At 44.2% G+C, this 26127-nt stretch overlaps 2 protein-coding genes across 10 annotated transcripts; both read right to left on the bottom strand.

Annotated features, from left to right (window-relative positions):
- Nucleotides 1-11406: 11406 nt before the first annotated feature.
- On the bottom strand, nt 11407-15797 carry LOC118946516 (zona pellucida sperm-binding protein 3). Of its 5 annotated transcripts, none has more exons than XM_090227916.1 (11): nt 15382-15797; nt 15187-15302; nt 14994-15097; nt 14064-14241; nt 13779-13896; nt 13549-13634; nt 13236-13432; nt 12920-13096; nt 12226-12360; nt 12023-12151; nt 11407-11662 (listed from the first exon to the last, which is right to left on the bottom strand). In XM_090227916.1, exons 1-10 carry the CDS (start codon nt 15778-15780, stop codon nt 12027-12029), a joined length of 1635 nt encoding a protein of 544 aa, XP_090084042.1. In that variant the 5' UTR covers nt 15781-15797; the 3' UTR covers nt 11407-11662; nt 12023-12026. The 5 variants fall into 5 exon arrangements, with proteins under 5 accessions (XP_090084042.1, XP_090084043.1, XP_090084045.1 ...); XM_090227917.1 differs by having other exon boundaries at nt 11407-11605; XM_090227919.1 differs by having other exon boundaries at nt 11515-11590.
- A 4633-nt stretch (nt 15798-20430) lies between these two features.
- On the bottom strand, nt 20431-24880 carry LOC149970244 (zona pellucida sperm-binding protein 3-like). Of its 5 annotated transcripts, none has more exons than XM_090227911.1 (11): nt 24409-24880; nt 24214-24329; nt 24021-24124; nt 23091-23268; nt 22806-22923; nt 22576-22661; nt 22263-22459; nt 21947-22123; nt 21253-21387; nt 21050-21178; nt 20431-20686 (listed from the first exon to the last, which is right to left on the bottom strand). In XM_090227911.1, the coding sequence occupies exons 1-10, from the start codon at nt 24814-24816 to the stop codon at nt 21054-21056; spliced, it is 1644 nt and encodes a 547-aa protein (XP_090084037.1). In that variant the 5' UTR covers nt 24817-24880; the 3' UTR covers nt 20431-20686; nt 21050-21053. The 5 variants fall into 5 exon arrangements, with proteins under 5 accessions (XP_090084037.1, XP_090084038.1, XP_090084039.1 ...); XM_090227912.1 differs by having other exon boundaries at nt 20431-20629; XM_090227913.1 differs by having other exon boundaries at nt 20539-20614.
- Nucleotides 24881-26127: the final 1247 nt, after the last annotated feature.

The raw sequence follows: 26127 nt of genomic DNA, 5'->3' as shown, positions 1-26127 counted from the left end.
GTTAAAGTTTGGTCGCAAATGGGTCTTCCAAATGGACAATGACCCCAAGAATACTTCCATAGTTGTGGCAAAATGGCTTAAGGACAACAAAGTCAAGGTTTTGGAGTGGCCATCACAAAGCCCTGACCTCAATCCTATAGAAAATTTGTGGCCAGAACTCAAAAAGCGTGTGTAAGCAAGGAGGCCTACAAACCTGACTCAGTTACACCAGCTCTGTCAGGAGGAATGGGCCAAAATTCACCCAACTTATTGTGAGAAGCTTGTGGAAGTCTACCCAAAATGTTTGACCCAAGTTAAACAATTTAAAGACAATGCTACCAAATACACTCAATTAGTATGTAAACTCAATTAATATGTAAACATTCCCACTGGGAATGTGATGAAAGAAAAAAAAGCTGAAATACATAATTCTCTACTATTATTCTGACATTTCACATTCTTAAAATAAAGTAGTGATCCTAACTGACCTATTACAGGGCATTTTTACTAGAATTAAATGTCAGGAATTGGGAAAAACTGAGTGTAAATGTATTTTGCTAAGGTGTATGTAAACTTCTGATTCAACTGTACATGATACAGACAACACCTTGGTGTCATTATACTCAATCGTGTGCTCTAAATATGGAGTATCACTACATTCTGAAATACAATTTTACACATTAATTTATTCAACACGAATCCCCCTGGTGATGACATTATTATCTGGAACTTGTGAGAACCCCAACTTGTTTGAGTAGACCATAGAATCTGAGGGTTGCATAAAGAGAATTGAGATCATGAGGGCTTTTGAATTCTGAGAGCCATTTTGTTCTGTGACCTAAAAACGGGTGTATTCATTAGTCAGATTCCATTGCAAAACGTCTTCCTCCAAACGGAAAATGTTCCTTTTGTGCTGTTTGGTTCCTAGAGTAAATGGTAAACGTTTTTCCGTTGCAAAACGTTTTGCGATAGACAAAATGTTTAGCAACAGAATCCGACTACTGAATACAGCCCAGTTCATCCAGAGACACATGGCGGCCATTGTTGTTGAGGTCTGAGTTTATCGATATGATCATAGTCGTCCTCAGTATATTCTACACAGATGGTGTAAGCCCCAATTGACGGCATTCCTTGACCTTCTTCAAAATGCTTCAGTTGGGTAACTTTATATTCTCTGTCCATGCATCTATCATCGGCCCCTCTTTTCAACAAACGAATGCAGCTTTCTACACTAAATGCCAATGGCAAAATTCATACATCATACAAGTTCATACATCCTCATACTGTTCTTCACCAGCAACATAAGCTAAAGAAAACAATAGAAAGTGATTAAGAATTAGACAGTGGTTTCTTCAAGGGAACCACACTCCTAATCTGAAGTATAAACTCTCCAGTCAATACAAAGAACAATGAGTGTCCAATTGTATTTGATGAGGGAGAAAATATTCTGATACCCTGCCACACATGAATGTTTGACGAAACCAATGCTGGTGTGGGTGAAGGATTTTTGTTCCAGCAAGCACTAACTAACACAACTGATACCAATCAAGTCGTGAATGATGACGATGGTTGACAGGGTGTTGCTGTCCCTAGAGTTCAGGGCCTGTATTCACATGGCTTCTCAGATTGAAGTGACTCAAATCCTATTCTTTTGTATATCCGATTTGAATCGGTTCATTTTCCTGCAGTCTGAACAGTCAAAAAGCACATGGAATCAGATATTTCAAGCCACATTTCGAACCACCTTCGTCTATCCTTTTGTGGACCCTAAGCGAGATTTGGTGGTGGGTCAATTTTTTTTGTGCCCCCCTGTTGACGGTAGAGATAAACAATTGTCTTTTAAAGGTTTTCCTGTAATTCTACATATTTTGCCATGGGGCGTAGAGAAAACGTTGCAGTTTTAAAGCTAATTTCCTGCAATTCTACACATTTTGCCATGACTTATGCCAGCTGTAAATTAGATCTTGTTCTCAACTAGCTTACCTGGTTAAATTAAGGTGAAATAAAAATAAATAAAAATGATATCTGAGTGAGAGTGACTAACAAAATCAATGGGGCCCCATGGAAGTCAGGGCCCCTGTGCACATGCCCTGCGTGCCCGGTTGGTATTAGGCAATTATTACAAGTTTAGATAACTGCCGAGACTAATTTACCAATCAATTTTAATTGCAGACATGGCTAATTGAGTGACTGTCAGCGACTGACAAAACTAGATAAAAACTGCTGATGCATAAACAAATTTCAAACTTGCACTTTCTGTATTCTACTATTCTAACTCTCAACAGTAAATTGAGAGTCTGACTAAGTTCCCCAAAAAAGATATACAGTATCAGTCAAAAGTTTGGACACACCTCCTCATTGAAGGATTTTTCTTTATTTGTTCTATTTTCTTTATTGTAGAATAATATTGAAGACATCAACATTGTGAAATATGGAATCATGTAGTAACCAAAAAAGTGTTAAACAAATCAAAATCTATTTTATATTTGAGATTCTTCGAAGTAGCCACCCTTTGCCTTGATAACAGCATTGCACACTCTTGACATTCTCTCAACCAGCTTCACCTGGAATGATTTTCCAGCAGTCTTGAAGGAGTTCCCACATATGCTGACCACTTGTTGGCTGCTTTTCCTTCACTCTGCGGTTCAACTCATCCAAAACCATCTAAATTGTGTTGAGGTTGGGTGATTGTGGAGGCCAGATCATCTGATGCAGCAATCAATCACTCTCCTTGGTCAAATAGCCCTTGCACAGCCTGGAGGTGTGTTTGGTTGTTGTCCTGTTGAAAAACAAATAAAATCAAGTGTTATTGGTCACATACACATGTTTAGATTTTATTGCGGGTGTAGTGAAATGCCTGTGTTTCTAGCTCCAACAGTGCAATAATATCTAACAAGTAATATTTAACAATTTCACAACATATACCCAATACACAGAAATCTAAGTAAAGGAATGTAATTAAGAATATAGAAATATATGGACGAGCAATGTCAGAGCGGCATAGGCTAAGACACAGTGGAATAGAATAGAGTACAGTATATACACTACCGTTCAAAAGTTTGGGGTCAGTTAGAAATTTCCTTGTTTTTGAAAGAAAAGCAAATAACATCAAATTGATCAAAAATACATGTGTAGACAGTGTTAATGTTGTAAATGATTATTGTAGCTGAAAATTGCAGATTTTTTTAATGGAACATCTACATAGGTTTACAGGGGCCCATTATCAGCAACCATCACTCCTGTGTTCCAATGGCACGTTGTGTTAGCTAAGAAGCTAATTGATCATTAAAAAAAACCTGCTGAAAACTGTTGTGCTGATGCAATAAAACTGCCCATTAGACTAGTTGAGTATCTGGAGCCGCAGCATTTGTGGGTTTGATTAAAGGCTGGAAATGACCAGAAACAAAGAACTCTCTTCTGAAACTCGTCAGTCTATTCTTGTTCTGAGAAATGAAGGCTATTCCATGCGAGAAATTACCAAGAAACGGAAGATCTCGTTCAACGCTGTGTACTACTCCCTTTACAGAACAGCTCAAACTGGCTCTAACCAGAATAGAAAGAGGAGTGGGAGACCCCAGTGCACAACTGAGCAAGAGGACAAGTACATTAGAGTGTCTAGTTTGAGAAACAGATGCCTCACAGGTCCTAAACTGGCAGCTTCATTAAATAGTACATGGAAAACACCAGTCTCAACGTCAACAGTGAAGAGGTGACTCCGAGATGCTGGCCTTCTAGGTAGAGTTGCAAAGAAAAAGCCATGTCTCAGACTGGCCAATAAGAATAAAATATTAAGATGGGCAAAAGAACACAGACACTGGATAGAGGAAGATTGGAAAAAAGTGTTATGGACAGACAAATCTAAGTTTGAGGTGTTCGGATCCCAAAGAAGAACATTTGTGAGATGCAGAAAAAAATGTAAAGATGCTGGAGGAGTGCTTGATGCCATCTGTCAAGCATGGTGGAGGCAATGTGATGGGCTGGGGGTGCTTTGGTGGTGGTAAAGTGGGAGATTTGTACAGGGTAAAAGGGATCTTGAGGAACGGATCTTGAGGAAGGCTATCACTCCATTTTGCAATGTCATGCCATACCCTGTTGACGGCGCTCAATTGGAGCCAATTTCCTCCTACAACAGGACAAAGACCTAAAGCACAGCTCCAAACTATGCAAAAATGATTTAGGGAAGTAGCAGTCAGCTGGTATTCTGTCTATAATGGAGTGGCCAGCACAGTCACCGGATCTCAACCCTATTGAGATGTTGTGGGAGTAGATTGACCGTAAGAAGTGCCCATCAAGTAAATCCAACTTGTGGGAGGTGCTTCAGGATGCATGGGGTAGAATCTCTTCAGATTACCTCAACAAATTGACAACTAGAATGCCAAGGTCTGCAAAGCTGTAATTACTGCAAATGTAGGATTCTTTGATGAAAGCAAAGTTTGAAGGACACAATTATTATTTCAATTAAAAATTATTATTTATCACCTTGTCAACATCTTGACTATATTTCCTATTCATTTTGCAACTCATTTCATGTATGTTTTGATGGAAAACAAGGACATTTCTAAGTGAACCCAAACTTTTGAACGGTAGTGTACATATGAGTAATGCAAAATATGTAAACATTATTCAAATGACTAGTGTTACATTTATTAAAGTGGCCAGTGATTTCATGTCTATGAATATAGGCAGCAGCCGCTAATGTACGATTGATGGCTATTTAACAGTCTGATGGCCTTGAGATAGCAGCTGTTGTTCAGTCTCTCGGTCCCAGCTTTGATGCACCTGTACTGACCTCACCTTCTGGATGATAGCATGGTGAACAGGCAGTGGCTCAGGTGGTTGTTGTCCTTGATAATCTTTTTGGCCTTCCTGTGACATCGGGTGCTGTAGGTGTCCTGGAGGGCAGGTAGTTTGCCCCCAGTGATGCGTTGGGCAGACCGTACCACCCTCTGGAGAGCCCTGAGGTTGCGGACGGTTCAGTTGCCATACCAGGTTGTGATACAGCCCGACAGGACGCTCTCGATTGTGCATCAGTAAAGGTTTGTGAGGGTTTTAAGGGCCAAGACACATTTCTTCAGCCTCCTGAAGTTGAAGAGGTGCTGTTGCGCCTACTTCACCACACTGTCTATGTGAGTGGACCATTTCAGTTTGTCAGTGAAGCGTTCCACTTTCTCCACTGCAGTCCCGTTGATGTGGATAGGGGGGTGCTCCCTCAGCTGTTTCCTGAAGTCCACGATCATCTCTTTTTTTTGTTTTGTTGACGTTGAGTGAGAGGTTATTTTCCTGGCACGACACTCCCAGAGCCCTCAACTCCTCCCTGTGGGCTGTCTCGTCATTGTTGGTAATCAAGCCTACTACTGTTGTGTCGTCTGCAACTTGATAATTGAATTGGAGGCGTGTGTGGCCACGCAGTCATGGGTGAACAGGGAGGACAGGAGGGGGCTGAACACACTTGTACGGCCCCAGTATTGAGGATCAGCGAAGTGGAAGTGTTGCTTCCTACCTTCATCACCTGGTGGTGGCCCGTAAGGAAGTTCAGGAGCCTGCTGCACAGGGTGGGGTTGAGACCCAGGGCCTCCAGCTTGACGGTGAGCTTGGAGAGTACTATGGTGTTGAATGCTGAGCTGTAGTCAACGAACAGCATTCTTAAATAGGTATTCCTCTTGACCAGACGGGATAGGGCAGTGTGCAGTGTGATGGCGATTGCATCGTCTGTGGACCTGTTTGGGGGGTATGCAAATTGAAGTGGGTCTAGGGTTGCCGGAAGGTGGAAATGATATGATCCTTGACTAGTCTCTTAAAGCACTTCAGGATGACAGAAGTGAGTGCTACGGGGCGGTAGTCATTTAGTTCAGTTATCTTTGCCTTCCTGGGGAAAGGAACCATGGAGGCCATCTTGAAGCATGTGGGGACAGCAGACTGGGATAGGGAATGATTGAAAGTGTCTGTAAACACACCAGCCAGCTGGTCTGCGCATGCTCTGAGGACGCGGCTAGGTATTCCGTCTGGGCCAGCAGCCCTGCGAGGGTTAACACGTTTAAATGTTTTACTCACGTCAGACACGGAGAAGAAGAGGGGCGCCGCAGTTCTTGTTAGCGGCTTGCGGCGGTGGCACTATATTATCCTCAAATCGGGCAAAGAAGGTGTTTAGTTTGTCTGGAAGTGTGACGTCGTTGTCCGTGACGTGGCTGGTTTTCTTTTTGCAGTTCATGATTTCCTGTAGACCCTGCCACATACGTGTTGTGTCTGAGCCGTTGAATTGGGACTCCACTTTGTCCCTGTACCGGCATTTCGCTTGTTTGATTGCCTTGCGGAGGGAATAACTACACTGTTTATATTCAGCCAAATTCCCAGACCTTTTTCCATGGTTAAATGCGATGGTTTGTGCTTTCAGTTTTGCGCGAATGTCGCCATCCATCCACGGTTTCTGGTTAGGGTAGATTTTAATAGTCACAGTGGGTCCAACATCATCAATGCACTTCCTTATAAATTCACTCACCGAGTCATCGTAAAGGTCGATGTTTTTCTCTGAGCCTGACTGGAACATATCCCAGTCCGCGTGATCAAAACAATCTTGAAGCATGGATTTTGATTGGTCAGACCTGCGTTGAATAGTTCTTGTCACTGGTACATCCTGTTTGAGTTTCTGCCTATAAGACGATAGGAGCATGATGGCGTCGTGGTTGGATTTGCCTGAGGGAGGGCTTTGTATGCATCGCGGAAGTTAGAGTGGCAGTGGTGGAGTGTATTACCCCCGTGCAAAGTGCAATCAATATGCTGATAGAATTTAGGTAGCCTTGTTCTCAAATTGGCTTTGTTAATCCCAGCTACAATAAATGCAGCCTCACGATATATGGTTTCCAGTTTACATAGAGTTCAGTGAAGTTCCTTCAGGGCCATCTTGGTGTCTGCTTGAGGGGGAATGTACACAGTTGTGAAGATAGCTGACGAGAATTCTCTTGGAAGGTAATTTGGCTGGCATTTGATTGTGAGGTATTCTAGGTTGGGTGAGCAGAAGGACTTGAGTTGCTGTATGTTGTTATGATTACACCATGAGTCGTTAATCATGAAGCATACACCCCCGCCCTTCCTCTTCCCAGAGAGGTGTTAATCTCTGTCGGCGCGATGCATGGAGAAGTCCGGTGGCTGAACCGATTCCGACAACATATCCCGAGAGAGCCATGTTTCCATGAAACAAAGAATGTTACCATCTCGGATCTCTTTCTGAAAGGCAACCCTTTCTCAAATTTGTCTACTTTGTTGTCAAGACACTGAACATTGGCAGGTAGTATACTCGGGAGCGGTGGGCGATTTGCACGTTTACTGAGCCTGACCTGTAGGCCGCTCCGTCTGCCCTTTCTGCGGCGCCTTTGTCTTGGGTCAGCTTCTGGGATCAGATCCATTGTCCTGGGTGGTGGTCCAAACAGAGGACCACAACCACACTTCGGGAAAGTCATATTCCTGGTCGTAATGTTGGTAAGTTGGCGTCGCGCTTACATCCAGTAGTTCTACCCGGCTGCATGTAATAAGACTTAAGACTTCCTGGGGTAAGAAATAATACATTAAAAAAAAAATACTGTCTAGTTTCCTAAGGACTCGAAGCGAGCCGACCATCTCTGTCGACACCATCAGAGAAACGCATTCTTGTTGGCCGCGTTCCTCTGCCCAGACGTCGCTGATACATTTCAGATCTTAAAACTCCTGGATAGGTATTTTACACATCAGCTTACAAATCATATGTTATAGCAATATGCAGCGAGGGGAAACCAAATCTTTCTGTAGACTTCGGCGCTTTCACCAAATTGGGCCAAAAAACTGTTAATTACTCAGAGCTTTACAATGCACATTTACAATGCACATTTGCTGGTCAGCATTAAATATTTTAGATTTTAGATTCTTCAAAGTAGCCACCCTTTGCCTTGATGACAGCTTTGCACACTCTTGGCATTTTCTCAACCAGCTTCACCTGGATGCTTTTTCTTGAGGAAATCCTGAAGTAGTTCCCTCGTATGCTGAGCACTTGTTGGCTGCTTTTCCTTCACTCTGCGGTCCAACTCATCCCAAACCATCTCAATTGGGTTGAGGTCAGGTGATTGTTGAGGCCAGGTCATCTGATGCAGCACTTCATCACTGTCCTTCTTGGTCAAATAGCCATTACACAGCCTGGAGGTGTGTTGGGTCATTGCCCTGTTGAAAAACAAATGATAGTCCCACTGAGCGCAAACCAGATGGGATGTCTTATTGCTGCAGAGTGCTGTGGTAGTCAGGCTGGTTAAGTGTGCCTTGAATTCGAAATAAATCACCTACAGTGTCACCAGCAAAGCACCATCACACCTCCTCCTCCATGCTTCATGGTTGGAACCACACGTGGAGATTTTCCGTTCACCTACTCTGTGTCTGACAAAGAAGCGGCAGTTGGAACCAAAAATCTCCAATTTGGACTATTGCTAGTGTTTCATGGCCCAAGCAAGTCTCTTATTCTTATTGGTGTCCTTTTGTAGTGGTTTCTTTGCAGCAATTCGACCATGAAGGCCTGATTCACACAGTCTCCTCTGAACAGTTGATGTTGAGATGTGTCTGTTACTTGAACTCTGTGAAGCATTTATTTGGTCTGCAATTTCTAAGGCTGGTAAGTCTAATAAACTTATCCTCTGCAGCAAAGGTAACTCTGGGTCTTCCTTTCCTGTGACGGTCCTCATGAGAGACAGTTTCATCATAGCGCTTTATTGTTTTTGCGACCGCACTTGAAATGTTCAAAGTTTTTGAAATCTTCCAGATTGACTGACCTTCATGTCTTAAAGTAGTGATGGACTGTCCTTTCTCTTTGCTTATTTGAGCTGTTCTTGCCATAATATGGACTTGGTCTTTCACCAATTTGGGCTATCTTCTGTATACCACCCCTACCATGTCACAACACAAGTGATTGGCTCAAAGGCATTAAGAAGGAAAGAAATTCCACAAACAAAGTTTCAACAAGGCAGCAGGTAGCCTAGTGGTTAGAGCGTTGGACTTGTAACCGAAAGGTTGCAAGATCGAATCCCCGAGCTGATAAGGTAAAAATCTGTCGTTCTGCCCCTGAACAAGGCAGTTAACCCAGTGTTCCTAGGCCGTCATTGAAAGTAAGATTTTGTTCTTAACTGACTTGCCTAGTTGAAAAAGGCACAGCTGTTAATTCAAATGCATTCCAGATGACTACCTCATGAAGTTAAGTGAGAGAATGCCAAGAGTGTACAACGCTGTCATCAAGGCAAAGGGTGGCTACTTTGAATAAATATAAATTGGATTTGTTTAACACCTTTTTGGTTACTACATGATTCCATGTATTATTTCATAGTTTGATGTCTTCACTATTATTGTACAATGTAGAAAATAGTAAAAAATTAAGAAAAACCCTTGAATGAGTAGGTGTGTCTGAACTTTTGGCTGGTACTGTATATGTGTATAAACCTTTTTGGGTCGGGGGCCCCCTAGTGTCCGGGGACCCTAAGCGACCGCTTTTGTCTGGTGCTGGACCTGACCTTCCAAGGTGGTTTGAAATCAGATACAAATTTGATTCCTGGCCATGCGACTTGTGTCTAACGGTCAAATTTGATCTATTTGCCCTCGTGGTTTTTAGACTGCTATTGTACATATCTTGTTGCTTGCTAGTTAGTCGGTTGACAAGAACATGTATTGCTTAGACAAATTATTTAATGTGCTAGAAAGCTACCTAGCTAGCTAGTTGACTGCTGTGGCGAGCCAGAAAATTGTTTCATTGTCCTTTGAGGGTTTAAGTGTTCTAACACGATAATTTTTAACATTCAAAGTAACTGGGAACATCCATGGTAGGCTTTGTCACCTTAGCTTGGAGAGTCAGCATTCCAAAACAACAAAGCAGCACCCACCCGTAGCACGCGCTCCAGCAGGTATATTTCACTGGTCACCCCCAAAGCCAATTCCTCCGTTGGTCACCTTTCCTTCCAGTTCTGATGCCAATGACTGGAACCTATTGCAAAAATCACTGAAGCTGGAGACTCATATCTACCTCACTAACTTTAAGCACTGGCTGTCAGAGCAGCTCACAGATCACTGCACATAGCTCAGCTGTAAATACCTCATCCCCATACTGTTATATATTTTTTGCTCCCCAGTAGCTCTACTTGCACATTCATCTTCTGCACATCACTCCAGTGTTTAATTGCTAAATTGTAATTATTTTGCCACTATGGCCAATTTATTGCCTTACCTCATTTGCACACTGTATATACACTTTCTATTGTGTTGACTGCGTTTGATTATTCCATGTGTAACCCTGTTTGTGTCGCACTGCTTTGCTTTCTTGGCCAGGTCGCAGTTGTAAATGAGAACTTGTCAACTAGCCTACCTGGTTAAAAAGGTGAAATACATACTTTTTTTGAAAGACAGATGTGAGCATTAGGCCTTGCAGTGTGAACAAGGCTCTAGTGCACTGATCTAAAAGGCAAAACCGATCCATTGGTAAGCTGTTCTATAGTCCGAGATGCTTTGGGAATATGGGCCTAGAACCCTAAGGCCATTGGCTGCATTTAGACAGGCAGCCCAATTCTGCTCATTTTTTCACTAATTGGCCTCTTGACCAATCCGATTTGAAAATCTGTTGCGATTGGTCTAAACCAATTAGTGGAAAAAGAGCAGAATTGTGCTGCCTGTCTAGAAGCAGCCATATAATTTGTGTGAATTGGCACCTGATAATTTCTCATCTCTGGCTTTTGGAAATCAGAACAGGTGCTGTGGCAATCCCGTAGCGCCTGCCCAACTAGATGCTTAAGCGTTGCAACCAGTGGTTGTGTGCCACGTCATCAAGTGCTGTATGTGGTTAGCTGATTTGTTATATACATAACCAGGCATTTTAAGATCTGGTAGGCATCTGCAATGTAGTCAGGGAGGAACTTTCCATTGATTGAGGCTAGGCCCACACCACACTAAACCCAAACACTTGGGTTTTAGCACTAAATTATCCTTCTGGACAATAGTCGAAGTCTCTCAAAAGAGGGGCGGATTATGGAAAAGGACCAGTTAGAAATGCCAGTGCCGATTTCTGGTTCCAGTCCGCCAGTGGAGGGAAGACGGGAAACCATGGGTTTCATACCATTCCACTGCAGTTACAAGCCCGGTCTTCCCAATTAAGGGGCCACCAACCTCCTGTGCAGTCCACCCATTCCTCAGACCCTTCATAGCAAGCCCAATGTCTCAGAATGCCCTGTAGCTTACATGCTCAATCAGGAACCTTGGGACAGAGTCACATTAATCCAGGATGTGATGTCTGGCTACGCAAACACCAATAGACCAAAGACTAAACTAGGAAATGTCAGTTGGAAGCAACAGGCCCTCACTTTTTTAACAAATGAAGGCAATATTTCAGATTACTCTAGCATGTAGTGCATAATGGTGAAGACAGAAAGTCAGTCGAAGTAGCATTAAATCATTTATTTTTCAGAGAGATTAACAGGCATCGTCTCAGTGTTGTGGTAGTCCCGTCCCTGGTTGACGTCGCCAGGAGCAGATGTGGTGCTTATGTCACTTTGTTGCAGGGTCATCCTCCTTGTGTGCTGGGACATCAGGACCGGCACCAACCTCAGTGAGTTGGAGTCTGCTGCTGCTTGGAGCAAGTCTATTATGGGCCACCCACAACAACAGCGCCTTCCAATTCTAGAAATTGGATAGTGGACTGGGAACATATCCCTTCTTTATGAAACCACATCAAAAGCAGATATTTAAGTGATACTGGCAATTGCCATGTGCAGGTTGACATTTGAGACAGTTCTGCCTCCAGGAAAATACCGAGCGATTTCCACTAGATGTGCCAGATGGAAAGTCAAAATTGGCTACATTGTAACAATGTATGCTTTTAATTTAATGTTAGGCATTAGGGTTGGCAGTGAGGTTAATGTTTAAAAATCATATTTTATTACTTTGTGGCTGTGCCAGCTAGTGAACATTCTGCGGAGCCATCCCAATAAGTGCTAACCTGCTTGCCATGTGCAGGTTATTTCCCTCTAAAATAGCAGTACCATCATCCCATACATACCCTTTCAATAGGTTCCAATCTCATACTGATCCTCCTCTTCACCCAGACCCTCTTTCTCTGTGGTAACCTCAAGGTCTCCAATGGGCTCAGGTGCAGGAATCAACTCAGGGTCTGGAGTGGCCTCCAGCTCTGAGAACAGACGATTTAGCACAGAGCCTACATGCAATTATCATACATTCAAAACAGTAACGTACTGTCATTACCTCGTTGGGCGATTAGTTCTTTCTGCCTGACGAAGCCATCATATGTTGCAGAGCTAACGAGACCGTGCTTGTTGTTGGGTCCGACCCTTGGGCCCAAGGGACTAACCTCATTTTGGGATTGGGCGAAATAAGGTCCTGGAATTAAATGTAACAGATTAACACAGCTAGTGTTGGCAGAATTGCTAGCCTATAGGGATAGGAAAAGACAGGTGTCCGAAGTGGCACCCGATGACCTATAGAGTGCACTACTTTTGACCAGTGCATCATGGTCTGGGCAATAGTCTAGACATCCTGGTTGCCTCCCACACATTTTAAAAACTGGCTTTACACTTCTGTACGTACTAGAATGCGAGTTTGGCATAGATGCCTAAGTCACTACCTTAACCGGTTGAATACATACAAAATAGTAGCTAGCAAGATGGAGATCAGTTATTTTTAATGAGTGCATTATGCAAGTGGCTAGTTCGCCTCAACTACCTTCACTAAAACCACTGCAAAGGTATTCCCTGCAAAATTTGGTTTCAAATCATGACGTTCTGCCTCGTGATTTGTTGGGAGAAGTTGCCAAACGAGTCAGTCATTGAAACCAGACCCTAGTCACTGCTGTTGCCTAGGGTTGGGTTCTCAAGACTACCTGTTCAAAGGTAGTCCACTACATAAGGAATAAGATTATGCCATGTCAGAGTCAAATTACCTCTCTTGAAGTCCATGCCACGCCAAAGACTGCCAGGTGATACGGGCTTCCTGTCCCCTGTTGAGGCAGGGAAGCCAGGTATATCGATACCTCCACTCGTCCGTGGAGATAGAGGTGTACTCTTCTGTTTACTTGGGAGGACAATCATGGGGCCCAAAGTAGTATCCTGGTCCCATACTAAAAGGACAACACATACATTTGCAGTCAAGACACTCAATTAGTCTTCCCCCAATTTCCATATTGGAGAAGGTCCCGCCCCTGCAATGTGTTTTGAGAAGGTGGTGATGGAATAGAGGGATTAAGATGTCAAATACACCTTTCTTGGCCTTCATCCCAATACTCCAATTGTCACCAGAGGCTGGGGGTTTGTTGCGGTAGACACGAGGTTCAAGTTGGCTACCACCTAGTCTTGGACTGAGGGGACGTTGTGCTGGAGCTTGATCAACCCCCTTCTGTCTACTCAGGCTTGGACAAGGCCCACATAGCAAATCATTCTCATCAGCAGACCTCCATCTGAAATGTATGAAAGATCTACTCATGGACCAAGAGCACACACTTTTTTAAAAAGCTATGGTTATTCCAGTGAATAGGTCACAGCCCAGTAGCTAAGGAAATGTGACTTATCCCACCTGCCATCAATGAAGGAGCATGCCTTGTTGCTAGGCTCTGCATGGTCCATGACAGGGACTGCCATAAGGTGGCAGGTGATGTACAGCTGTGAAAAACAGGATAAGCAAAACAAAGATGCAGAATCACAGTAGCCTACATAATGTCTGTAAATTATGTTACTGTAGAATAATTTAACTACAGTACCCATAATGGCCTCTACAACATTGTTTTTATTAAATACCGCCCTCACCTCTGCCCTGTCCTCCTGGTAGAACCTAAAGGCATCAATGTGGAACCCGAGCTTGTTGTCCTGGGTTCTACGCATGAAACCAGAGCGGGAACCAGGCAGCTGGGAATCCGTCAAGCACCTGGAGGGAGATATTAAAATACATATTGGGGCATCTTCCAATATAACCAATTAAGACGTCTCAAAGAAACCATAAAAATGGTGGAAGCCCTCAAATGGCATCTTCTATCGTTCTCTACGGGCCAGCCGGATAATAGTAATTCTAAGTCATCCCCCCCCCCTGCTTACCCATCACTCTCAATGAAGACATATCTGGGGACAGAGTTGCTGTCAGGGTCCAGTGTGGCCACGCAGCTGCTAACAAAGACCCTGAGCCTGGTGTGGTGAGCAACCCTGACAGACGCCTCAATGTTGATGGGATCACCCAGGAAGTAGACTCCAGAACCCCGCTCATAGAGCCAGTCACCTGGAAAGGAAATGGCAGTAAAGAAAGACCGTACTGCAAGCGATGCGTTTCAAAGGTACGAACACGAGTCGCTATTAAAACTACCACGGCCAGAACATATTGTCAAGAGGCGCTCAACTAGTGAGCATCTAATAATGGATTAAAATGAGGGCCATGTTTAGGAGGCAAACTGTATAACGTTGCAGATAGAAGTGTCCCCAATAACAGTTGTCTGATGTGATTCTGTATTTTGCATGTCAGAGGGGCATTTGTGCTACATAGTACATTTATATCTGCCTGCGGCTATGGAACCCTGACCTGTTCACCGGACGTGCTACCTGTCCCAGACCGGCTGTTTTCAACTCGAGACAACAGGAGCGGTAGAGATACTCTCAATGATCGGCTATGAAAAGCCAACTGACATTTACTCCTGAGGTGCTGACCTGTTGCACCCTCGACAACTACTGTGATTATTATTTGACCATGCATGAACATTTGAACATCTCCACCCGGCACAGCCAGAAGAGGACTGGCCACCCCTCAGAGCCTTTCTAGGGAGTTTCCTAGCCACTGTGCTTCTACACCTACATTGCTTGCTGATGTAAGAAGGGCTGATGTAAGAAGGGCTATATAAATACATTTGATATCTGAACATTCAATTCCCAGGTTTTACCAAGCTTCTGGGAGAGCACCATTGTATCCTTTTGATTTATTATCTGAATGGTCAACAAAATTGTACCCTGCGAAATGCAGCCCAGGATTTATATACCCACTTGTCATAAACTTCAATGAGAACTGCAGGGTGTCTTCAGCAGACACTGTGGCGGTGAAAGGGATCCAGGTCGGCTGGAGAGAAGAGCTGTCCAAACTGTACTTCCTGAAACAGAAAGTACAGACCGGTAAATACACCAATAGGTCAACGCAGGATTCCTATGACCGTCATACAACAGTATAGCCTAAACTCACCTTTCATAATGACACTCAATTGGGATTACAGCACCAGCCATTCGAATAACGCCATCTGGTGTGGTTCTGGGTGTATATCTGAGGAGGTTTGCGTAGATCAATGAGTCTTCGTTCAGCTGTGGAGTCACAAAGCAGCATTTAAGAGAAGGTTGTTTCAAGAAGTCAACTAGTGAATTTAAAAAATATATATATTACCATGTACTTGGTTCCACAGTCCGAAAGTGCTGCAAATATTCTGTACTCATCTCCGGCTGCTGAAGCTGTAGCCCTACACGGCTCTTGGTCTTGGTACTGTTCAACTCCAAGTCGCAGGTCATCCACGTCGATTAGATTACCGAGTTTAAACAGATCAGCCTTCACGACTATCTCCATGTAGTCTGAATGGCACGTCACAGCGACAGTTTCTACTCGAACTGGCCTTGAAACTGTTTGTTGGAGTGGAGGCTGTTTAAAGCGTGGACGATTGTCAAATTGCGGTGTTCGCCATGTGTCAGCGCTATAAGTATATGACAAAGCAGGAGAGATTAAGAAGTTTTCCACAAGTAAAAACCAAACCAGTTGCTTGAACAATAACCTGAGCGTGTTTGCCATCATGAGTCCTATGCCACCAACTAATGTGACTCTGTAGGTTAGAGGACAGCGTGCCTCTGCTATGCTACAATTGATAAAACTGAGGTAGCTTTTAACAACCAACCAGGCTGCACACCTGGGCTGGATTACGCCCTAATTTGGCCTTGCATCTGATTAGTCAAGATCTTTAATTGGCACGCATGTTCAAATCAAATCACATTTTATTTGTCACATACACATGGTTAGCAAATGTTAATGCGAGTGTAGCGAAATGCTTGTGCTTCTGGTTCCGACAGTGCAGTAATATCTAACAAGTAATCTAACAGTTCCCCAACAACCTCAACTAATACACACAAATCTAAAAGGGGTGAATGAGAAAATGTACATATAAATATAAGGATGAACAACGGCCAAGCGGCATAGGCAAGGTGCAATAGATGGTATAAAATACAGTACATAAATATGATATGAGTATTGTAAGATATGTAAACATTATTAAGTGGCATCGTTTATAGTGACTAGTGATCCATTTGTTAAAGTGGCCAGTGATTGGGTCTCCATGTAGGCAGCAGCCTCTCTGAGTTAGTGACTGCTGTTTAGCAGTCTGATGGCCTTGAGATAGAAGCTGTTCTTCAGTCTCTCTGTCTCAGCTTCGATGCACCTGTACTGACCTCACCTTCTGGATGGTAGCGGTGTGAACAGGCAGTGGCTCGGGTGGCTGTTGTCTTTGATGATCTTTTTTTTGCCTACCTGTGACATCGGGTGATATAGATGTCATGGTGGGCAGGTAGTTTGTCCTCGGTGATGCGTTGTGCAGACCGCACCACCCTCTGGAGAGCCTTGCGGTTGAGGGCAAGCAGTTGCCGTACCAGGCTGTGATACATCCTGACAGGATACTCTCGAATGTGGATCTGTAAAAGTTAGTCAGGGTTTTGGGTGACAAGCCACTTTTCTTCAGCCTCCTGAGATTGAAGAGGCGCTGTTGCGCCTTCTTCACCACACTGTCTGTGTGGGTGGACCATTTCAGTTTGTCATTGATGTGTATGCCGAGGAAATTTCCACTTTCTCAACTGGTGTCCCTTCAATGTAGGTGTTGGGGTGGGGGGGCTCCTTCAGCTGTTTCCTGAAGTCCACGATCATCTTTTTTTTGTTGACGTTGAGTGAGAAGTTGTTTTCCTGACACCACACTCTGTGCCCTCACCTCCTCCCTGTAGGCTGTCTCGTCGTTGTTGGTAATCAAGCCCACTACTGTTGTGTCGTCTGCAAACTTGATGGTTGAGTTGGAGGCGTGCTATGGCCACACAGTCGTGGGTGAACAGGGAGTACACATGGGGGCTGTGCACGCACCCGTGTGGGGCCCCAGTGTTCAGGGCCAGCGAAGTAGGGGTGTTGTTTCTTACGTTCACCACCTGGGGGAGGCCCGTCAGGAAAGTCCAGTACTCAATTGCACAGGGCGGGGTTGAGGCCCAGGGCCCCCAGCTTGACGATGAGCTTGGAGGGTACCTTGGTGTTGAATGCTGGGCTGTAGTCAATGAACAGCATTCTTAAATAGGTATTCCTCTTGTCCAGATAGGATAGGGCAGTGTGCAGTGTGATGGCGATTGCATCGTCTGTGGACCTGTTTTGGCGGTATGCAAACTGAAGTGGGTCTATGGTTGCCGGAAGGTGGAAATGATATGATCCTTGACTAGTCTCTTAAGTTAAAGCACTTCAGGATGACAGAAGTGAGTGCTACGGGGCGGTAGTCATTTAGTTCAGTTATCTTTGCCTTCCTGGGTACAGGAACCATGGAGGCCATCTTGAAGCATGTGGGGACAGCAGACTGGGATAGGGAATGATTGAAAGTGTCTGTAAACACACCAGCCAGCTGGTTTGCGCATGCATAAACTTATCCTCTGCAGCAAAGGTAACTCTGGGTCTTCCTTTCCTGTGACGGTCCTCAAGAGAGCCAGTTTCATCATAGCGCTTTATGGTTTTTGCGACCTGCACTTGAAGAAAAGTTCTTGAAATCTTCCAGATTGACTGACCTTCATGTCTTAAAGTAGTGATGGACTGTCCTTTCTCTTTGCTTATTTGAGCTGTTCTTGCCATAATATGGACTTGGTCTTTCACCAATTTGGGCTATCTTCTGTATACCACCCCTACCATGTCACAACACAACTGATTGGCTCAAAGGCATTAAGAAGGAAAGAAATTCCACAAACAAAGTTTTAACAAGGCAGCAGGTAGCCTAGTGGTTAGAGCGTTGGTCTTGTAACCGAAAGGTTGCAAGATCGAATCCCCGAGCTGATAAGGTAAAAATCTGTCGTTCTGCCCCTGAACAAGGCAGTTAACCCAGTGTTCCTAGGCCGTCATTGAAAATAAGATTTTGTTCTTAACTGACTTGCCTTAGTTGAAAAAGGCACAGCTGTTAATTCAAATGCATTCCAGATGACTACCTCATGAAGTTAAGTGAGAGAATGCCAAGAGTGTGCAACGCTGTCATCAAGGCAAAGGGTGGCTACTTTGAATAAATATAAATTGGATTTGTTTAACACCTTTTTGGTTACTACATGATTCCATGTGTTATTTCATAGTTTGATGTCTTCACTATTATTGTACAATGTAGAAAATAGTAAAAAATTAAGAAAAACCCTTGAATCAAATCAAATCAAATCAAATTTTATTTGTCACATACACATGGTTAGCAGAGTAGGTGTGTCTGATCTTTTGGCTTGTACTGTATATGTGTATAAACCTTTTTGGGTCGGGGGCCCCCTAGTGTCCGGGGACCCTAAGCGACCGCTTTTGTCTGGTGCTGGACCTGACCTTCCAAGGTGGTTTGAAATCAGATACAAATTTGATTCCTGGCCATGCGACTTGTGTCTAACGGTCAAATTTGATCTATTTGCCCTCGTGGTTTTTAGACTGCTATTGTACATATCTTGTTGCTTGCTAGTTAGTCGGTTGACAAGAACATGTATTGCTTAGACAAATTATTGAATGTGCTAGAAAGCTACCTAGCTAGCTAGTTGACTGCTGTGGCAAGCCAGAAAATTGTTTCATTGTCCTTTGAGGGTTTAAGTGTTCTAACACGATCATTTTTAACATTCAAAGTAACTGGGAACATCCATGGTAGGCTTTGTCACCTTAGCTTGGAGAGTCAGCATTCCAAAACAACAAAGCAGCACCCACCCGTAGCACGCGCTCCAGCAGGTATATTTCCCTGGTCATCCCCAAAGCCAATTCCTCCGTTGGTCACCTTTCCTTCCAGTTCTGATGCCAATGACTGGAACCTATTGCAAAAATCACTGAAGCTGGAGACTCATATCTACCTCACTAACTTTAAGCACTGGCTGTCAGAGCAGCTCACAGATCACTGCACATAGCTCAGCTGTAAATACCTCATCCCCATACTGTTATATATTTTTTGCTCCCCAGTAGCTCTACTTGCACATTCATCTTCTGCACATCACTCCAGTGTTTAATTGCTAAATTGTAATTATTTTGCCACTATGGCCAATTTATTGCCTTACCTCATTTGCACACTGTATATACACTTTCTATTGTGTTGACTGCGTTTGATTATTCCATGTGTAACCCTGTTTGTGTCGCACTGCTTTGCTTTCTTGGCCAGGTCGCAGTTGTAAATGAGAACTTGTCAACTAGCCTACCTGGTTAAAAAGGTGAAATACATACTTTTTTTGAAAGACAGATGTGAGCATTAGGCCTTGCAGTGTGAACAAGGCTCTAGTGCACTGATCTAAAAGGCAAAACCAATCCATTGGTAAGCTGTTCTATAGTCCGAGATGCTTTGGGAATATGGGCCTAGAACCCTAAGGCCATTGGCTGCATTTAGACAGGCAGCCCAATTCTGCTCATTTTTTCACTAATTGGCCTCTTGACCAATCCGATTTGAAAATCTGTTGCGATTGGTCTAAACCAATTAGTGGAAAAAGAGCAGAATTGTGCTGCCTGTCTAGAAGCAGCCATATAATTTGTGTGAATTGGCACCTGATAATTTCTCATCTCTGGCTTTTGGAAATCAGAACAGGTGCTGTGGCAATCCCGTAGCGCCTGCCCAACTAGATGCTTAAGCGTTGCAACCAGTGGTTGTGTGCCACGTCATCAAGTGCTGTATGTGGTTAGCTGATTTGTTATATACATAACCAGGCATTTTAAGATCTGGTAGGCATCTGCAATGTAGTCAGGGAGGAACTTTCCATTGATTGAGGCTAGGCCCACACCACACTAAACCCAAACACTTGGGTTTTAGCACTAAATTATCCTTCTGGACAATAGTCGAAGTCTCTCAAAAGAGGGGCGGATTATGGAAAAGGACCAGTTAGAAATGCCAGTGCCGATTTCTGGTTCCAGTCCGCCAGTGGAGGGAAGACGGGAAACCATGGGTTTCATACCATTCCACTGCAGTTACAAGCCCGGTCTTCCCAATTAAGGGGCCACCAACCTCCTGTGCAGTCCACCCATTCCTCAGACCCTTCATAGCAAGCCCAATGTCTCAGAATGCCCTGTAGCTTACATGCTCAATCAGGAACCTTGGGACAGAGTCACATTAATCCAGGATGTGATGTCTGGCTACGCAAACAGGCCCTCACTTTTTTAACAAATGAAGGCAATATTTCAGATTACTCTAGCATGTAGTGCATAATGGTGAAGACAGAAAGTCAGTCGAAGTAGCATTAAATCATTTATTTTTCAGAGAGATTAACAGGCATCGTCTCAGTGTTGTGGTAGTCCCGTCCCTGGTTGACGTCGCCAGGAGCAGATGTGGTGCTTATGTCACTTTGTTGCAGGGTCATCCTCCTTGTGTGCTGGGACATCAGGACCGGCACCAACCTCAGTGAGTTGGAGTCTGCTGCTGCTTGGAGCAAGTCTATTATGGGCCACCCACAACAACAGCGCCTTCCAATTCTAGAAATTGGATAGTGGACTGGGAACATATCCCTTCTTTATGAAACCACATCAAAAGCAGATATTTAAGTGATACTGGCAATTGCCATGTGCAGGTTGACATTTATTGAGACAGTTCTGCCTCCAGGAAAATACCGAGCGATTTCCACTAGATGTGCCAGATGGAAAGTCAAAATTGGCTACATTGTAACAATGTATGCTTTTAATTTAATGTTAGGCATTAGGGTTGGCAGTGAGGTTAATGTTTAAAAATCATATTTTATTACTTTGTGGCTGTGCCAGCTAGTGAACATTCTGCGGAGCCATCCCAATAAGTGCTAACCTGCTTGCCATGTGCAGGTTATTTCCCTCTAAAATAGCAGTACCATCATCCCATACATACCCTTTCAATAGGTTCCAATCTCATACTGATCCTCCTCTTCACCCAGACCCTCTTTCTCTGTGGTAACCTCAAGGTCTCCAATGGGCTCAGGTGCAGGAATCAACTCAGGGTCTGGAGTGGCCTCCAGCTCTGAGAACAGACGATTTAGCACAGAGCCTACATGCAATTATCATACATTCAAAACAGTAACGTACTGTCATTACCTCGTTGGGCGATTAGTTCTTTCTGCCTGACGAAGCCATCATATGTTGCAGAGCTAACGAGACCGTGCTTGTTGTTGGGTCCGACCCTTGGGCCCAAGGGACTAACCTCATTTTGGGATTGGGCGAAATAAGGTCCTGGAATTAAATGTAACAGATTAACACAGCTAGTGTTGGCAGAATTGCTAGCCTATAGGGATAGGAAAAGACAGGTGTCCGAAGTGGCACCCGATGACCTATAGAGTGCACTACTTTTGACCAGTGCATCATGGTCTGGGCAATAGTCTAGACATCCTGGTTGCCTCCCACACATTTTAAAAACTGGCTTTACACTTCTGTACGTACTAGAATGCGAGTTTGGCATAGATGCCTAAGTCACTACCTTAACCGGTTGAATACATACAAAATAGTAGCTAGCAAGATGGAGATCAGTTATTTTTAATGAGTGCATTATGCAAGTGGCTAGTTCGCCTCAACTACCTTCACTAAAACCACTGCAAAGGTATTCCCTGCAAAATTTGGTTTCAAATCATGACGTTCTGCCTCGTGATTTGTTGGGAGAAGTTGCCAAACGAGTCAGTCATTGAAACCAGACCCTAGTCACTGCTGTTGCCTAGGGTTGGGTTCTCAAGACTACCTGTTCAAAGGTAGTCCACTACATAAGGAATAAGATTATGCCATGTCAGAGTCAAATTACCTCTCTTGAAGTCCATGCCACGCCAAAGACTGCCAGGTGATACGGGCTTCCTGTCCCCTGTTGAGGCAGGGAAGCCAGGTATATCGATACCTCCACTCGTCCGTGGAGATAGAGGTGTACTCTTCTGTTTACTTGGGAGGACAATCATGGGGCCCAAAGTAGTATCCTGGTCCCATACTAAAAGGACAACACATACATTTGCAGTCAAGACACTCAATTAGTCTTCCCCCAATTTCCATATTGGAGAAGGTCCCGCCCCTGCAATGTGTTTTGAGAAGGTGGTGATGGAATAGAGGGATTAAGATGTCAAATACACCTTTCTTGGCCTTCATCCCAATACTCCAATTGTCACCAGAGGCTGGGGGTTTGTTGCGGTAGACACGAGGTTCAAGTTGGCTACCACCTAGTCTTGGACTGAGGGGACGTTGTGCTGGAGCTTGATCAACCCCCTTCTGTCTACTCAGGCTTGGACAAGGCCCACATAGCAAATCATTCTCATCAGCAGACCTCCATCTGAAATGTATGAAAGATCTACTCATGGACCAAGAGCACACACTTTTTTAAAAAGCTATGGTTATTCCAGTGAATAGGTCACAGCCCAGTAGCTAAGGAAATGTGACTTATCCCACCTGCCATCAATGAAGGAGCATGCCTTGTTGCTAGGCTCTGCATGGTCCATGACAGGGACTGCCATAAGGTGGCAGGTGATGTACAGCTGTGAAAAACAGGATAAGCAAAACAAAGATGCAGAATCACAGTAGCCTACATAATGTCTGTAAATTATGTTACTGTAGAATAATTTAACTACAGTACCCATAATGGCCTCTACAACATTGTTTTTATTAAATACCGCCCTCACCTCTGCCCTGTCCTCCTGGTAGAACCTAAAGGCATCAATGTGGAACCCGAGCTTGTTGTCCTGGGTTCTACGCATGAAACCAGAGCGGGAACCAGGCAGCTGGGAATCCGTCAAGCACCTGGAGGGAGATATTAAAATACATATTGGGGCATCTTCCAATATAACCAATTAAGACGTCTCAAAGAAACCATAAAAATGGTGGAAGCCCTCAAATGGCATCTTCTATCGTTCTCTACGGGCCAGCCGGATAATAGTAATTCTAAGTCATCCCCCCCCCCTGCTTACCCATCACTCTCAATGAAGACATATCTGGGGACAGAGTTGCTGTCAGGGTCCAGTGTGGCCACGCAGCTGCTAACAAAGACCCTGAGCCTGGTGTGGTGAGCAACCCTGACAGACGCCTCAATGTTGATGGGATCACCCAGGAAGTAGACTCCAGAACCCCGCTCATAGAGCCAGTCACCTGGAAAGGAAATGGCAGTAAAGAAAGACCGTACTGCAAGCGATGCGTTTCAAAGGTACGAACACGAGTCGCTATTAAAACTACCACGGCCAGAACATATTGTCAAGAGGCGCTCAACTAGTGAGCATCTAATAATGGATTAAAATGAGGGCCATGTTTAGGAGGCAAACTGTATAACGTTGCAGATAGAAGTGTCCCCAATAACAGTTGTCTGATGTGATTCTGTATTTTGCATGTCAGAGGGGCATTTGTGCTACATAGTACATTTATATCTGCCTGCGGCTATGGAACCCTGACCTGTTCACCGGACGTGCTACCTGTCCCAGACCGGCTGTTTTCAACTCGAGACAACAGGAGCGGTAGAGATACTCTCAATGATCGGCTATGAAAAGCCAACTGACATTTACTCCTGAGGTGCTGACCTGTTGCACCCTCGACAACTACTGTGATTATTATTTGACCATGCATGAACATTTGAACATCTCCACCCGGCACAGCCAGAAGAGGACTGGCCACCCCTCAGAGCCTTTCTAGGGAGTTTCCTAGCCACTGTGCTTCTACACCTACATTGCTTGCTGATGTAAGAAGGGCTGATGTAAGAAGGGCTATATAAATACATTTGATATCTGAACATTCAATTCCCAGGTTTTACCAAGCTTCTGGGAGAGCACCATTGTATCCTTTTGATTTATTATCTGAATGGTCAACAAAATTGTACCCTGCGAAATGCAGCCCAGGATTTATATACCCACTTGTCATAAACTTCAATGAGAACTGCAGGGTGTCTTCAGCAGACACTGTGGCGGTGAAAGGGATCCAGGTCGGCTGGAGAGAAGAGCTGTCCAAACTGTACTTCCTGAAACAGAAAGTACAGACCGGTAAATACACCAATAGGTCAACGCAGGATTCCTATGACCGTCATACAACAGTATAGCCTAAACTCACCTTTCATAATGACACTCAATTGGGATTACAGCACCAGCCATTCGAATAACGCCATCTGGTGTGGTTCTGGGTGTATATCTGAGGAGGTTTGCGTAGATCAATGAGTCTTCGTTCAGCTGTGGAGTCACAAAGCAGCATTTAAGAGAATGTTGTTTCAAGAAGTCAACTAGTGAATTTAAAAAATATATATATTACCATGTACTTGGTTCCACAGTCCGAAAGTGCTGCAAATATTCTGTACTCATCTCCGGCTGCTGAAGCTGTAGCCCTACACGGCTCTTGGTCTTGGTACTGTTCAACTCCAAGTCGCAGGTCATCCACGTCGATTAGATTACCGAGTTTAAACAGATCAGCCTTCACGACTATCTCCATGTAGTCTGAATGGCACGTCACAGCGACAGTTTCTACTCGAACTGGCCTTGAAACTGTTTGTTGGAGTGGAGGCTGTTTAAAGCGTGGACGATTGTCAAATTGCGGTGTTCGCCATGTGTCAGCGCTATAAGTATATGACAAAGCAGGAGAGATTAAGAAGTTTTCCACAAGTAAAAACCAAACCAGTTGCTTGAACAATAACCTGAGCGTGTTTGCCATCATGAGTCCCATGCCACCAACTAATGTGACTCTGTAGGTTAGAGGACAGCGTGCCTCTGCTATGCTACAATTGATAAAACTGAGGTAGCTTTTAACAACCAACCAGGCTGCACACCTGGGCTGGATTACGCCCTAATTTGGCCTTGCATCTGATTAGTCAAGATCTTTAATTGGCACGCATGTTCAAATCAAATCACATTTTATTTGTCACATACACATGGTTAGCAAATGTTAATGCGAGTGTAGCGAAATGCTTGTGCTTCTGGTTCCGACAGTGCAGTAATATCTAACAAGTAATCTAACAGTTCCCCAACAACCTCAACTAATACACACAAATCTAAAAGGGGTGAATGAGAAAATGTACATATAAATATAAGGATGAACAACGGCCAAGCGGCATAGGCAAGGTGCAATAGATGGTATAAAATACAGTACATAAATATGATATGAGTATTGTAAGATATGTAAACATTATTAAGTGGCATCGTTTATAGTGACTAGTGATCCATTTGTTAAAGTGGCCAGTGATTGGGTCTCCATGTAGGCAGCAGCCTCTCTGAGTTAGTGACTGCTGTTTAGCAGTCTGATGGCCTTGAGATAGAAGCTGTTCTTCAGTCTCTCTGTCTCAGCTTCGATGCACCTGTACTGACCTCACCTTCTGGATGGTAGCGGTGTGAACAGGCAGTGGCTCGGGTGGCTGTTGTCTTTGATGATCTTTTTTTTGCCTACCTGTGACATCGGGTGATATAGATGTCATGGTGGGCAGGTAGTTTGTCCTCGGTGATGCGTTGTGCAGACCGCACCACCCTCTGGAGAGCCTTGCGGTTGAGGGCAAGCAGTTGCCGTACCAGGCTGTGATACATCCTGACAGGATACTCTCGAATGTGGATCTGTAAAAGTTAGTCAGGGTTTTGGGTGACAAGCCACTTTTCTTCAGCCTCCTGAGATTGAAGAGGCGCTGTTGCGCCTTCTTCACCACACTGTCTGTGTGGGTGGACCATTTCAGTTTGTCATTGATGTGTATGCCGAGGAAATTTCCACTTTCTCAACTGGTGTCCCTTCAATGTAGGTGTTGGGGTGGGGGGGCTCCTTCAGCTGTTTCCTGAAGTCCACGATCATCTTTTTTTTGTTGACGTTGAGTGAGAAGTTGTTTTCCTGACACCACACTCTGTGCCCTCACCTCCTCCCTGTAGGCTGTCTCGTCGTTGTTGGTAATCAAGCCCACTACTGTTGTGTCGTCTGCAAACTTGATGGTTGAGTTGGAGGCGTGCTATGGCCACACAGTCGTGGGTGAACAGGGAGTACACATGGGGGCTGTGCACG

This window comes from Oncorhynchus mykiss, chromosome 30 (genome assembly GCF_057628025.1).
Source record: "Oncorhynchus mykiss isolate SJ-2025 chromosome 30, ASM5762802v1, whole genome shotgun sequence".
Lineage (NCBI taxonomy): Eukaryota > Metazoa > Chordata > Actinopteri > Salmoniformes > Salmonidae > Oncorhynchus > Oncorhynchus mykiss.
This window is presented reverse-complemented; position numbering and strand designations above follow the sequence as displayed.